This window comes from Gobio gobio (assembly GCF_949357685.1).
Source record: "Gobio gobio genome assembly, chromosome: 12".
NCBI lineage: Eukaryota > Metazoa > Chordata > Actinopteri > Cypriniformes > Gobionidae > Gobio > Gobio gobio.
Window position 1 is genome coordinate 30,380,710 of NC_137105.1, and position 16,360 is coordinate 30,397,069.

The 16,360-nt window shown below is 37.1% G+C and overlaps 1 protein-coding gene across 11 annotated transcripts in view; it reads left to right on the forward strand.

The window, feature by feature from the left end:
- Positions 1 to 16,360, forward strand: part of arid1b (AT-rich interactive domain 1B) — a 127,415-nt gene that overhangs the window by 107,548 nt on the left and 3,507 nt on the right. For 8 of the 11 annotated variants that reach the window (XM_079831550.1, XM_079831557.1, XM_079831555.1 and 5 more), the window contains 10 exons: positions 1,609 to 1,749; positions 6,841 to 7,050; positions 9,044 to 9,257; positions 12,682 to 12,820; positions 12,904 to 13,055; positions 14,607 to 14,739; positions 14,846 to 14,965; positions 15,050 to 15,128; positions 15,290 to 16,055; positions 16,164 to 16,294. In XM_079831550.1, coding sequence (XP_079687676.1) covers positions 1,609 to 1,749; positions 6,841 to 7,050; positions 9,044 to 9,257; positions 12,682 to 12,820; positions 12,904 to 13,055; positions 14,607 to 14,739; positions 14,846 to 14,965; positions 15,050 to 15,128; positions 15,290 to 16,055; positions 16,164 to 16,294 — 2,085 coding nt within the window. The remainder of the gene's footprint in view (positions 1 to 1,608; positions 1,750 to 6,840; positions 7,051 to 9,043; positions 9,258 to 12,681; positions 12,821 to 12,903; positions 13,056 to 14,606; positions 14,740 to 14,845; positions 14,966 to 15,049; positions 15,129 to 15,289; positions 16,056 to 16,163; positions 16,295 to 16,360) is intronic. The other 3 variants (XM_079831558.1, XM_079831552.1, XM_079831554.1) reach the window with 2 other exon arrangements.

Consider the following 16,360-nt stretch of genomic DNA (forward strand, 5'->3'; position numbering starts at 1 on the left):
GAGATATTCTGCTTAAAACAAAGTGTCATTCAGTCAATCTGGGCTCTGCCACGACGAGCCACTTGTGCTGTTTGCTGCGACTACATATGCGATCAAACCTTATCAGCGAAGAACTGTAATAAATCCAAACATGAATCTCAACTATATTGTTTGTGGTTGCTAAATTTGCTGTTGTTTTGATAGGAAACAACATAAATGTAACTTGGAATTATTGGAATCACCATTTAAAATTTTTTTTGAAGTTTTTTTGTTTTACCTATTTTCATAATGTAGAGAGTGTGTTAATTTATATGATGAATGGCCTACAATAAATCAGAAAACTAGATGAGGTAAAATATCCCATGCATATAAGTTGACATTCTCTTGATTTGTGCTTAGATGAAAGTGCAATAATCCTGAAATGTAAAAATAAATTTCTAAAATGCCAACAATTGTTGCAAGTTTTTATTAGTTTATTATCAGTTTAACCATTATGCAGCGAGATGAAAATGTGACTAAACAAAAACAGGACAAAGCTGACTAAATATGCTAAAAACAAAAAAAGTACATTGACACAAGCTGAAAGAAAACAGCTGACAAAATTACCACTAGTCCTGATGCAAATTTCCACTATCCACTGAGGGGGAAAAAAAATTGGCTCCGTACTAGCCCCTTCAATCTGCTGTAAACCAAGAGCTGCAGTAAAATATCCTCACCAAGTACAGTTTTCAGAACAACTGACTCTGTGGCCTGTTCAGACCGACACAAATTTTTGGACCGAAAATTCAGTCAGATTTTCGCATTCGATTTGTCTGTTCAGACCAATGCAGTACAATGTCTGACGCCCACTTAAAAAGAAAGAAAGTTCAACAGTATTTACATGTTTTCAAATAGCATTTCAGAGTTTTATACTCGCTATGGTGTTTTTCAAACAGCACCAATTACAAGAGTACAGAGGCGAGAGCCGGTTCCGTATTCTTCCTCTGCCTAGGGGGAGAATCCTGGTGTGTGACAAAAAGCATCAATCTTATTGGTTGGTCTTTTTTTCACAATTTGTTGGAGAAGAGATTAGAACACCTCTCCATAAAACTATTCTAAACAGACAAGTGAAGAAATTAAAAGTAAAATGTTTATTCACTCGAGTAGGTGGCGAAAATGTACTCATTGAGTAAATTAGTCATTGAATCATTCTTCATTGAACCAATTTGTTAAAAAACACTGAATCAAGAATGAAACACTACTATTGTTTGTTGCTTAGAGATTGTGTGTAGAATCCAAGTTACTCTGTATTGGCTTATTTATTGAACCCTTGTCTAAAAGCAGTATAGTATCCTACTTGAAATCATGCTCCTGGTCTGATTATCAGCACAGCTGTTATTACCTACCACCGATTCCCTTTTGCTTGTGTAATCTGTACATTTCCTACAAATTCCCTGCAAATCTTTAGTCATTTTATTTGTTTATGTAACTTCATCAAAGTTAGTTTGCAATGGCATAAAGCTGATTCAAACCAGTTCTGGGAGAATTGCGCATAATTTCGATGGACTAGGAGTAAAGGTGATTTGAAAGCTGTCTCTCACCATTAAATGTGTGTGGGTTTCTCTGTTCCCTATGTGTTCTCCATCACAGGACAACTATGGTTCTCAGTGTGTGTCCCAGCCTCCCACCCCTTCCCCTCTGTCCCCCAGCCCAGCTAGTCTGTCCTCTTATCAGGGGGATGACAGCGATAGCATTAGCAGCCCTGCCTGGCCAAAGAACCCCAGCAGCCCTGTAAGTGCCTCATGCACTTTTACTATCTTCTCTTTATTTTCCTGCTTCTCTTTCTTCTTCTGTGGTTATTTGTCTCCTGTTTGATGGTGTGAGCTGTTTTGACCGCAGATTTGATGTAATTAGACTTTCTCATTATGACACTCTGTCTACCACAAGTAGCTCTACCACAAGATTGTTATTCTTTCCCCAATTTCTTTTCAGTTGTATCCAGTGTTGGGGAAGCTATTTTAAAACTGTCACTTGCTACAAGCTGCTCATAATAAGAATTTAAACTACAGTCAACTAGAGTTAGCTGCACTATAAGCTTCTGCATTGAAACTACATATAGTGTTATATTATTAAGTTTTTAAATATATACAATTATATAATTTATACTTTAATCAAACCAGTATTTTTCTGGTCCAGAAAAAAAGTTTTTGAATGGTTGAATCTCAATTTAGGGAACCGCATTATACAGAGCATTATTAGGTAATAGCATTATAAACAATAAAAACATATTGTCATAAAAAGCCACAAAAAACATCAGGAGTTGGTTCAAGAAAAAAAAATTAACAAACTGATTCACAACAGCAAATCAGACTTTGCAATAATGCTACATATGAGGGTATGGACAGCTTATTACATCTTGATTTAATTATTGAATTACTCTCAGCTATAAAGCTGAGTGCTCAATACAATGTGACAAAAATTGTGAGAAAGTAAAACTTGTCACTGGAAATTATTTTGAGTACAGCTGAGCAACAAAATGTCAGTAATGAGTTATTTCCCAACACTGGTTAAAAAAAAAATTCTTGTGATTGTGCCAAAGTGTTTAACTTTAAATTATTCAAACTCAATTCATTTTGCGTTTGACAGCGCACACCATGCTAAAAGAAAACGCATTCAAGAAGAGGGATTGGGGATGAGTTCACAGATAACTGGTACATGGTGAATCAGCTTTTCACAAAAGTTATAATGAGAAAGTCAGTCATTATTGGTTTTGTGTGGTGTTAAGCCCTTTCACATGATTCGTGGCAATGTTCGACAATGTGGCCATGTTATCAACTTCCTTTGAAGGTTGAAGCAGCACATGAAGTCATGACACGTCACATGAAAGAGACTCTTGCTTTATTAAAGGGATAGTTCATCCATAAATGAAATTCTGTTACTCAGTTACAAATCAATTGACCGTTCGCGAAGACCTGCCCCCTTTAGTTACTGTTGCTATGTCCGACAAGCCGCGTTCTCACACCACACATCATGTTCACACGCATGAAAAACACATCGCACACTTTAACTGGCTCTCAGGTTTCATTACAAGTATCTTCATGGGCATTTCAAAGATGAGCGAATGTCTTATGAGTTTAGAGCAAATGAGGGTGAGTAAATGACTTTAAGGGCCCGTTTACACGACACCGCTTTCAACTGAAAACATAAAACTTAACGATGACGCCATGCGCATGCGTATTACATGTCCACACATGCGCATTATGTGTTTGCGGGTGTTTCTTGACAAAGTGACATTGCCAACTACTGGCAGATCCGTGTGAATGGGAAAACGTTGTTGTCTGATTTTAGTACATTTTTGGGTGAACTAACCATTTAAATAATTTGAACATTTTGCAGTGTTTACAGTAATATAGTAGTTCCAGTCACAGTCTTGTACTCATTGTGGTTAGCATCATGCTAAATATGAACATATTTGTATTATAATTTGTTGCCAAAAGTAGCGCAAATATAAGGCAACATCATTTTAATTTTATGTAATTTAAATGTGGTTGTCACTCCTTACACTTTGCAGTGTGTAAGTGGCCGATTGTCCTCTTAGCAGCATGAAAAACTGAACTTCAAATTGTGAATGGGTTATAAACATGAAGCGAGCAAAGATAGCTCCCTTTATAATGACTGGAGCAGTCAGTCACTTCAGTGACCTCACAAGGTTCTTGCGAAAACTCCCGGTTACTATGCTGCACAATGAATATCTCTTTTACATTGTGTCACGCTTTGTTGGTTATAATATGCAAACTCAGTGAGTGCTGAACAGAAACTCTGAACTCCGCAACAGAAACTGAGCGGCATTGAGTAAAATCTGACTAAAACATTTCTGACTGGCTATTTAGTTTTATGAGCTCAACAGACATCTCTATGATAGGCTTAAATGCTCAACTCTGCAAAAACACATTGTACATGGAAACTTTTGACTCTCCTCAGACCGCAAACACAGATACACATGGGACCGTTTGAAAGCAGACAGTCAGTACCTGGTAGCCTACACAGAAAGGCTGGTGTCTTCACATTTTTACAATTTCAGTATCAACATGGTACCCAAGTACCGCTACTTTTGACAACACTAATTCAAACAACAAACACATTCCTTTTATGCGTGAGCGCACTTGTCCAATAAAATGTATTCTGATTCTGAAATGCATAAACACAATTGAAAAACATTAAAATTTATTTCAAGTTATGTCACAATTGTTAAAAAGTTGTGTTTTTACAGAAACAAAATTATTATTCAAATAAAGTAATAGTATTATAATATTAATTATTATTAATTATTATAATATTATTAAAATATACTTCTTGAGTACAGCTACCATACATTGTACATGCAGTGTTCTTTGAGCAAACAGTGGTGATCAAGCGCCTGTCCTTTTGGTCTCTGTCTAGAAAAGTGCCATTTTCACAGATTTTTTTTTCAAATTTTATATTTTAGTTTTTATTTAAATTTGGCGCATGGCAGTAATTCTCAATTAAGCGTGTACCCGAAAACTGCAAGTTGTAATTCTGCATTCTATTCATTTTCTAACCACAGTAATGCAAAATTTTGACAGTTGCATCTCCCTGCAACAGAGTGAATGAATAAATGAACGAATCTGTGAATAATTGTTTCTTTGGCTCACTTAAGACTTGTCACCACCTACTGGCGGTATAAGTTAGACACACACACACACACACACATATATATATATATTAGTGGTGGGCCGTTATCGGTGTTAACGTGCTGCGTTAACGTGAGACTCTTATCGGGCGATAAAAAATATATAGCCGTTAATCAATTCTCAAAGTTGGGTTGGGAGCTGGGTCTATACTACGCAAGCTATGATGACTTTAATTTTTCCTCATGACAGCGTGTTAGTATTGGTGTGACCGGTCTGAATTTCGCGCAGGGTTGCACATAACGTTAATTCTACTAATTCCCGCAGATTTCGCATCTGAAGCGCACACACACATACCGTAATAAAGCCGCCTCTGACATACAAGTGCAAAAATGAGCTCCTTTTTCCAGCTTATTAATGGTCCAATACAATCAAAAATGTCTCAATGCCCATCTTGGTGAGTTTTAACGTAAACACAGTCGTAACCAGCTCACAGGAACAGTGGGATCCATGCGTGCATCAGGTCTTAAAGGGACAGAAGCTATTTATTATTCAAACTACAATAAGACAAACAATCACTTACGAGCACACATATTCTGAATGCCTTCGGCAGAATCCAAATGAGCCATTTTAATCTAGATTAATTCCAAGATTACAGTGAGATTAATCTAGATTAAAAAAATGTATCTATGCCCACCACTAATATATATACATATACACTACCAGTCAAAAGTTTGGAAACTGTACTATTTTGATTGTTTTTGAAAGAAGTCTCTTCTGCTCACCAAGGCTGCATTTATTTGATCCAAAATACAGCAAAAACAGTAAAAAATAAATAGCTTTTTTCTATTTGAATATATTTTAAAATGCAATTTATTTCTGTGATTCAAAGCTGAATTTTCAGTATCATTACTCCAGTCTTTAGAGTCACATGATCCTTCAGAAATCATTCTAATATGCCGATTTGCTGCTCAAGAGACATTTATTATTATTATTATCAATGTTGAAAACAGTTGTGTACAATTTTTTTCAGGATTATTTAATGAATAGAAAGTTCAAAAGAACAGCATTTATCTGAAATATAAAGCTTTTGCTACATTATAAATGTCTTTACTATCACTTTAATAAATGTAATGCATCCTTGCTGAATAAATTTATAAATTTTCCCAAAAGAAAAAAAAAAAATTCTTACCGACCCAAATCTTTTGGACGGTAGTACAATGTTACAAAAGCTTTCCATTTCAGATAAATACTGTTCTTTTGAAATTTCTATTAATCAAAGAATCCTAAAAAGATGTTTTACACAACTGTTTTCAACATTGATAATAATCCTAAATGTTTCTTGAGCAGTAAATCATCATATTAGAATGATTTCTGAAGGATCATGTGACACTGAAGACTGGAGTAGTGATGCTCAAAATTCAGCTTTGCCATCACAGGTGAGCAGAAGAGACTTATCTCTCTCTCTCTCTCTCTCTCTCTCTCTCTCTCTCTCTCTCTCTCTCTCTCTCTCTCTCTCTCTCTCTCTCTCTCTCTCTCTCTCTCTCTCTCTCTCTCTCTCTCTCTCTCTCTCTCTCTCTCTCTATCTATCTCTCTCTCTCTCTCTCTCTCTCTCTCTCTCTCCCTCTCTCTCTCTATATATATATATATATATACACACATATATTTATATATATATATATACACAAACATATATATATATATATGTATGTATCATTTTAATTTTCCTTGTTTTCAAAATTTTTGATTTAAAACACTAATCTCATAACATTATTTGTGCAACTGTAATTCCAGTGTAAATACATCTAAATAATAGTATAACATAGTAATAATATATAGTAATTTTTGTGAGTAATACACAACATTGATTATAATGCCAACAGGGGACATATTTATTTATTTACTTATATGTTTAAGTAATTTAAAGATGTTTAACTTAATTTTTATGTAATTTTTATAGTTATTATGAGAGACTTGAGCACCTGCCCTCCATAATATCTGTGCACAGGCCTGGCCACGCACCAATACTCATACCTGTCAGAAATGGTTTCAGTGCATCACAATCTGCAAATGAACTTTACTTGCATGAGACCGTCAGAATGGGACATATTGAGCAATGTGGATAACATTTACTCTTAGGACAAAGAATGATGGGCTTCACACTGTGCGTGCGGGGTGTGTCGGTGGCGATATATCTCACTCTCTTCTGTATCCATCTACCCATCCACCCCAGAAGCTCAGTGCAGGGAACATGACGAATGAGAAGATAACACGACTGTACGACATGGGCTGTGAGCCTGAGAGGAGGGCATGGGTGGATCGCTACATCGCCTTCATGGAGGAGAGAGGCACGCCTGTCCCAAACCTGCCTTCAGTGGGCAAGAAGCCTCTGGATCTGTGCCGCCTCTACCTCTGTGTTCGAGAAATCGGAGGCTTGGCTATGGTGAGTAAAGTCTGTTGCTGCAGTTCTTTTGGGTTCTGTGAGAGTGCTGCCGTGTGTTCGTGCTGGGGATTTAAAGGAGCAGAGCTGTGAAATGCATGTTAAAGAACGACGAAAGCTCTCATATCCTTCCTCATATCTGCCTCAACCATCACTCACAGAAATCAAAGAAACAAGGGGGGGGGGGGGGGGGGGGGGGGGGTACATTGCACCTGCTAATGGTCTTATTTATTTGAACAAGCTCTCTGTATTGATTTTGCACCCAGGAACTCGCACAAGGTTCATGGAAGACAGTATTTCAGAAAAGAAAAAGAAAAAAATGCCCTGGCTACAATGACTCATTACAAAATACATAAACATCCTTTTATATCAGGGTTCTTCAACCTTTTTTAGGCCAAATTGGAGGATTGAAATCTGGAACAGGAACTCCCTGCTGCAAATTTTATAAAACTCAGTGTCACATTTTAAGCCTGGCCTATGTGTCCTTGTTTAAATTACAGGTATTTACTATAGTAATAACAGTAAATTACACATAATTGCAAGCAACAAACTCTAAACCTAATAAGTACATGTTAATTAATATTACTCAGTATTTATTTGTGTAAATACAAACAAATACACATTAAAATAAAGCGTGACTACATGTTAATATAATTACATTATTGATGCACAAGGAATAAGTACCATATTGGCTTATTTTGAATATTTAATTGTGCTATGTAATTTATTTTCTGTACTTTTACATTTAGCTGCTTTTTGCTGTTATCAAATAATCTTTACTCACTAATATTTTAATAACACTTGTATATCACGTTATCTCAAATGTAATATGTAAAAATCTTATATGAATAAAAAATGTTTGCCAACATTTTAAATGTTTTGTTAACATTAGTTAATGCATTAGCTAACATGAAATATATATATATATATATATAAATATATTGAACATTTTAATATGTAATAACACATAATAATATGTGTATTATCATTTATTCATCTTTTTAAATGTTCATTGTTTATTCATTAAAATTAACATTAAAAATATATATATATAAATGCTGTAGAAGTATTGTTCATTGTTAGTTAATGTTAACTAATGTAGTTGACTAATGTTAACAAATGAAATCTTATTGTTAGTGTTACCATTTTTCACGTTGGTGGAGGGTGGAACAAACGCTTTCAAATGACCTCATGTCTCAAAGCATATAACATTACAATAATAATGAACGTAAACAACTTATTTATGGTTATTGTTAGAACTGGTTATTGTTAAGTTCACAGCATGTCAAAATTACTGCAATTATGATAATCCGACTTGTAAAAAGCGTTCACGTCCTTGTAGAATGTGTAATTACAAATTGTAAACTCTGACAAAGAGCTCTGACTTGAATGCAATGATTGGACGAACATGTTTAGGTCCTTAGACTTCACAGAATATATATTAATATTAAGACCACTTTATTTTGGCTTTAAAGCAATCTTCATTAATGTACACATGTAGTTATATACCATAAACTATTACATTGTAATTTAGGAGGGACAATGAAACATTTAGCTAAACTTTAGCTTCTTTAGCTTTATCTTTGAGGTTCACAAATGCATGAAAAAAAAAAGTTTCAAAGAGATAAAATAATAACTGAAAGACCCCCTGCCGTAATTGCCACAGACCCCCTGTTAAAGACCCCTGCTTTAAAAAAAAACGTTTGTTTACCGCCAGCTTTCTGTGGGCGGTAATAGCGCAATGCTAATTATTTCTGTCTAACAGCGATGATGTTTGTGAGTCCTGCGCATTCCATAATGAGCCTCATTTAAATAAGAAAGAGGTATGTTTATCAAAAAAAAGAACTACAATGAATTGATTTTTAGACGCATATAGCACATGGATAAGTCGAAACAGTGGGTGGCATGCGAATCAGTCACAGGGTTAGATGGCGGAACCACTTAGTGAATTGATTGTTTCTTGAATGGTTTTGATTGAAAATCTCTCCTCGAACAGGTAAATAAGAACAAGAAATGGAGAGAGCTGTCCACCCACCTGAATGTGGGAACATCCAGCAGCTCTGCCAGTTCCCTCAAGAAGCAGTACATCCAATACCTGTTTGCCTATGAGTGCAAGGTGGAACGTGGAGAGGAACCCCCACCTGATGCATTCACCATGGGAGACGGCAAGAAGCAGCCACAGCAGGCCAAAATCCAGCCACCCTCTCCTGGTGAAGAACTTTACAATATTACTATGGGGAGAACAAACTGTTAGACTGTAGACACAATCCATTAAATCACTAGGATCCATGTTTTATGTACTATGCCGTTTATTCAGGTTTAACCCTTTATTTCGCCTTTTTTGTAGTTTTGAAATTATTTGAGTAGGAACTCATTTAGTAGTGTTTGGATAAGAAAGTGACATGTGAAGGCCAAGTATGGTAACCCATACTCTGAATTTGTCCTCTGCATTTAACCCATCCAAGTTACACAGATATTAGGAGCATTGAGTAGTGAACACACACACACACTGCAAACTGTGGACACACACACACACACACCCAGAGCAGTGGCACCCAGGGAGCAATTGGGGGTTAGGTGCCTTGCTCTATTGAGAATGGTACCCGCAACCTTCGGGTTACCAGTCTGACTCTCTAAGCATTAGGCCACGACTGCTTGAAAGTGTGCATTTTTGACAAACTTTAAACATGATGCCTCAGATGGTGCGGTTGATAAGAATTATTCAATAGACCTTAGTCAGATTAGAGGCCATATTAAATCAACACAGATGAAAACGAGGCTGTGACAGATACTTACACTCTTTACAATGGCACGCAATGTATAAAGGTTCGAGATCATGTCATTTTCACTCACAACTTTCAAAACTTTTATGGAGTTTTTCTCTACTGAAAGTTTTGTCATGCATTTCTCTCGTTTTCATTCCTGTCAAAAATTCTATATGCTCTACACTAGGCCTGTCGTGATAGTCAATAAATCAATTAACCGCACGATAAAAAAAATTAGCTCGATAATTTTTCCAGCCGCGATAATTTCCAGCGTCCGGTTTTTTTATCCATTTTTGCAGAGCATTACATTATATGATCACGCTCTTATACATCTTAAATACTTCCAAGAGCGACAAGACACTAGAGAATGCGCTGTATGTCAATGTCCTGTCTGTGTGGCTGCGTCTCATGTCAGCTAATCGAGGGACACTCTGACACACACACACACACACACACACACACAAAGCACAGACAGACTCGCGTCAGTCTCCTGCTCACATCGAGTTCTCTTTTGCTCTTGAACAAACAATAACAACAACACAGAGAATTTTGAGTATTGTCATATTAGGAGTCTTAAATTAGTTAAATAGCGTCTTAAATGAACTTAAAGAGTTGTGTGGAAATGAGATGCGCGGGACAGCGCGTGAGATCCGCTGCTGTTCTTAAAGTGACAGCAGCACTAATGATGCCTGTCATTAATGTTCATCAAAGAATAACGGGAACAGAGAAAATTTTAGCTTTAATGATGATTAATTTATATTTAATTTATTATTTATGCAGTTAAGAAAAGTGTTTGATAACTATTACATATGTCTAACAGGAAAGGCACAGGTAAAAATAACATTTATTATTATGTAAAGATCGTTTTAAGTTCACTTAAATTAAAAGTTGTTTAAAGCCTAATAAATGTTGAAATTGGTAGCTTTCAGTTATACTGTAATGTAACGTCATTAATGTTTCATAGAGACATCAGTGATACTGGCCTTCATTCATAAAAACATGACAATACAACACATTTAAAATATGCTGTCAATAAATTGTTTCTACATTAATTTGGAGAGTAACTGAAATTATTACAATATCAAAACATTAAAAACGTATTAATCGTGATTAATTACAGAAAAAAATTTGATTAATTAGTTCTTTTTTTTACCTAAAAAACAAAAATCCTTTGCAGTTTTCCAGCTGTTTATTCAAGTGCATTTTTTTGTTAACAGACTGAGAGTCAATTGCTTTTTTTGTTTTGGTTGTTTTGATAATTTATTGTGGATATTTAAAATGCTTTCCGTTTTCAGTGTTAAATAGTCTTTAGAAATAAAAGTTTATTGATCTTTGAAAACGTGTACCAGCATTATTATGCCATTATCACTATTTTAGATGAAAATGGTCTCAGAATGACAATAGTATCGTTTATCGCAATAATTTCTTGGCCAATTTATCATCCAGCAAAATTTGTTATCGTAAAAAAGGCCTACTCTACACTGACTAAGTGCTATTACTATTATGATAAAAAAAAACGATTAACCCCAACTTGTCAAGATAACAGTCTTGTAGCCGAACATGCAAAAAGTAAAACTACTTGCTTTTGGAGTACTACATAATCTTCAAGACATTCTTAGATTTTTCTGCATCACTTGCATGCCATACTGGTCTGCCTGCCTTATAATGAATTCAGAGTGGCCCTAGACAGAGCTATAAATATCTGACAGGTGATTTGAGTCGAACTGAGACGGACAGGGGGAAGGGGTGAGAAATAGAGCTGCCAAGCTTGCTGGTTTAAGGATTCCCGTCCACCCTCTTCCTGAGGCTAATGACTGATGATGTCACAGGAAAAGAGAGAGAGCTGTCAAACAGCAGGGGAGGGATTCCCTCCAAGAAGATTAATGGGGGAGGAGTGTGGGATAAAAACAAAAGTGACCTCAGCCTGACCCCTCGCTCAATGCAGACCAGTGAGCCAGCACTTTTTTCCCCATCTCTCTTTCTCCCCCGCCCTCTCCGACTCTCTAAATATGCGTAAGGTCATTGCCAGTCACACAGACTGGAAGTGTTACAGCATAGCACCATGTATTGTTTACTTTCAGTGCTGAAAGATGATTTTGTGGCTGGCAACAGATCAAGGACATGTAAAGCAGACACTCTTTCATTCCCTCGTCCTTTCTTTCTACCCCAATTCTTTTTGTTCCCTCCGCTGAAATCTTTTGAAGTACCTTTTACTGCTCTGAGCTGCGGATGAAAATGCAAATTGGTTTTATTACTTTGCATCAACTGAGCCGTAGAAATTTCAGACGTTATTAGGATGGTGTCCTTTTATGCCATTGCATTTCTATGGAAATTAATAACTAGTGTATTCAAATGTTATTGGATTATGGAAATGCAGTCTGGGGATTGTAAGATTTGGGTTTCTTTCCCTGGAGCTTGGAAGAACTGATTAGGACATTGTCATTTGCTTGTAGATTTATAAATGCCATTTAAGCACAATCAGAATATAATAATAGTAAAAAAAAGTATTTTAAAATATCACACAAGCTGTTTTATATATTTTAATGAGGCTTTCACATTATTTAAATGTTGGTAATATGCAGTTCTTTGTTTCACAATGGTGGGAATCAATTTTGATTTGGGGAATCACTATGCTGTTATGAAAACCATTTTCAGTGCATCTCCATTTATCATTCTATAAGTTAAAAAAAAATCACATTGCAAAATTGCATCTTTTCAAAATAACTTGAGAGCATCCAAATTTGTGTATTTTTTTCCAATCCTTACTTTTCACTCCCTAAAAAATGGAAGTGATTAATAAAGAGGGCCCTTGTTTTTGCATACAATAATTCTTTCATATAATGTACCCCTATTCTACTCTGTTCAACAGCAAACTCAGGCTCTCTTCAAGGGCCGCAGACTCCTCAATCCACAGGCAGCAGCACCATGACAGAGATGCCAGGGGACCTAAAGCCACCAACACCAGCTACCACACCCCATGGACAAGTGACCCCACAACCAACTGCCAGGTGGGCTAAATTGATGTACTATATTTTAGTGTCTTTTACTCAAGTGTGTGCATGTATTGATTTGTTGTCCCTGTTTACCCCAGAAACAGTGGTGTTAGTGTGCAAGATCCGTTCTCCGAAGGCAGTGACCCAGCCTTCCAAAAGCGAGGCCCCATGCATGGAGGCGGCAGTGGAGATGCCACCTCTAGAATGCAGTTTGACACCAGTAAAGATCTCTATGGCGCTCCTAGGAAAGGTGTGTTGTTGCGTATTATGTTGTTGTAATTACGGCGTATGGGGCTGGTTTCACATTTCTTCAGTCTGCTCACTGCTGCCTCCCTGTGCTCCATTTATTAGAGCTGCATATTCATTATTTTCTTGAACACTGCTGCCATCTAGTGCAGGTTAAAGCTAGCATGAAATTAAAATCACTACATGTTTACTTTCTTGATAATACATGTTGCTGGAATGATTGTGAATTCATCAATGCACTTTATCATAGGGAAAATCATTTTTACCACTAATATCTTTATTTAAAATGTTTAAAAAATGTGCTAATTTTAAACAACTTTCTCCACATCCCAGTAACCATTTTGATTCTCATCAGGTAGGTGCTTGAATAAATGTGGCCTGATTCCTGGGACAACATTTTTATTGCCTCCATAATAAATAAGGTTTTCCATTTGGCCTTTCAATTTAAAAGTTTGATTCACTCTTTGATTGTTATTTTAGTCTAGTTTTAGTTTTTCAGTAATATTACATTGTATACTTTGTTCCTGTAATATACTAATACATTTTTATGTCATACTGTCTCTCAAAACCTAAAATAATTTTGGTAACACTTTACAATAAGGTTGTATTAGTTAACATTAGTTAATGCATTAGTTAACATGAACTAACCATGAACGACACCACTGTTCAGCATTAGTTAATCTTTGTTAACGTTAGTTAATAAAAATACAGCTGTTCATGCTTTGTTCATGTTAGTTCACAGTGCATTTACTAATGTTAACAATATTTTAATAAAGTATTAGTAAATGTTGAAATTAACATTAACAAAGATAAATAAATGCTTTATAAGTGAAGTTCATTATTAGTTCATGTTAACTAATGTAGTTAACTAATTTTAACTAATGAACCTTATTGTAAAGTGTTACCATAATTTTTTTATGTTAGTTTTGGAGGCATAAAAATGTAGTTTAGTGTTGTTTTTTTCCTCTAATGTTAGATATTATTTTTATTTTATTATTATATTATTCTTTGGTAGCAATAACACTGCGATCGACTACAAACTCTGATTCAGGTCTGGCTCCATTCTGATATGGAACACACCCACTTTTCACAATCTATAAAATGTCCAATAGATAAAAAATAATTTTATTATTCTGCCCTATACATTTCTTTCTCTTTGAATATTATGTTTCATAGAATATTCTTTGGAAATATGTAATAATAATAATAAACTAATAATAACAATAAAATGTGAATGCCAAGTATGGTAACCCATACTCTGATTTTGTCCATGGCATTTAACCCATCCGGGTTAGTGTGCACCAGTGGGCAGCCATTCACTGCAGCGCCCAGGGATTCACTGTGGGTTAAGTACCTTGCTCAAGGCACCTCAGTCATTTCCTGCCGGTATTGAGAATAGAACCCGCTACCTTCGGGTTACCAGTCTGACTCGCTACCCATTAGGCCACAAGTTCCCCCACTGTGAATTTAAAATGGGATGTGAATACTGTTTCTTGTTGTCTTCAATCTCGCATATTCATTATTTTTTTATCTAAAAGTGTTCATTTCTTTTCAGGTGGCTCTGAGTCCTTCATGCCAGGGCAGATGCCAGGCAGCGGCATGCAGGATATGTATCCACGTGGACCGCCCTCAGGAATGGGTATGGGTCCACGACCCCAGTTCTCCTACAACCCTGGTTTTGAGAGGAGGTAAGCCAGACCTTAGTGTCAGACCTTAGTGTCAGTTTATTAACTACATAAAACATGCAAAAATCAAAAGCAGTATGTCAACTTTATTTAATGTTTATGTTCACAGGCCAGACCATGTCATGGGACCAGAGGGGGGAATTGCCCCCCCTGGAAACCAGAATAACATGGTGCCTTCCAACAATGATCCCAGCATGTTCTCTGGCAATAGATATGCCTCTCATCAGAGGTAAGAAGTGGCCATTGTTGACTAGTGTATATGAATGTATATGATGTATAGAGCTGTAGTATATTATTTTATGTTTTACTGTAGACATGGACATGATGGCTATGGGCAGCAGTACCCTCACAGCATGCCATATGGTGCACATGGGATGTACCCCCAACAGCAGGTTAGTCTTCGAATGTGATCAAAATGTATCCCTCTTTTTTGCTGAGTTAGAGAGTTTGTGAAAATTCTTTTTGATATTTAATTTCATTGTGGTAATTGTTTGTAATATGACTTTAATGCTATATTTTGATCTATAGACACTTTGTTTATTGGCTGTTGCAGGGATATAAACGGCCTGGGGAAGGGATGTATGGCCCTCCACCTAAGCGTCATGAGAGTGAAGCGTATGGTATGCAGTACAGTGGCCAGCAGCCTGACATGTATAGCCAATATGGTTACCCAGAACGTAGGCCGATGCAAAGCCCATTCCCCTATCCATATGGACGTGATCGCATGCAGCCAGGTGGGCAGGGACCTCCTCAGCATAGCATGATGAGTGGTGGACCACCCCCATCCTCTAACTCCAGCGGTGGGCATCAGGGGAACATGTGGCACACCAGGCACGACATGAGCTACCCTTACCCTGGCCGGCAGGGTCATGGGGCCCCCTATCCCTCCATGAGCCGTGGGGATGATCCAGACATCAGGGCTAGTCAGGACAGTCAGTGGCCTGGTCAGCGTCAATCCCCATATCCACCACACTCTTCGTCCTCTTCCAGCTCCATGACCCCCATGGCTAGTCGGCAACCATCTTCTTCCTACCAATCTCCTCCAGCAATGTCAAACCATATCTCTCGAGTCCCAAGCCCTGCACCATTCCCTCGATCTGTGGGTGGCTCTATGTCACCCAATAAGGCTCATATGATGGCCTCTATGAAGCAGATGCAAAAGCCAGGTGGCCCAGGATCCATGCCAAGCGCCCAAAGTGGTGGTCTTCCTGGACAAGGCTTCCAAGCAATCAACCGGGAGGTCAGTTACCCACTGGACTCTGTAGAAGCCACACAGCCCCAGCTTAAACCCCGCCGAAGGTTAACATCGAAAGACATTGGTACGAAACTCTTTTCCAGTGATAAAAGATTTTTTAATTGGTCTGATTATGACAAGGTTCTTAAAACCCTACTGAGGTTCTTTAAAAAAATGCTTGTAAATCTTGTAGGCACACCAGAGGCTTGGCGTGTGATGATGTCCCTGAAGTCTGGGTTGCTTGCTGAGAGCACATGGGCCCTAGATACTATAAACATCTTGCTCTATGATGACAACACTGTGTCTTCCTTTGGCCTCTCTCAGGTAAGTATGCACCAGGCACTGTTGGGTTGTAAGGCTTGAGTTAAAAAAAAAAGGTTAAAAGGAAAT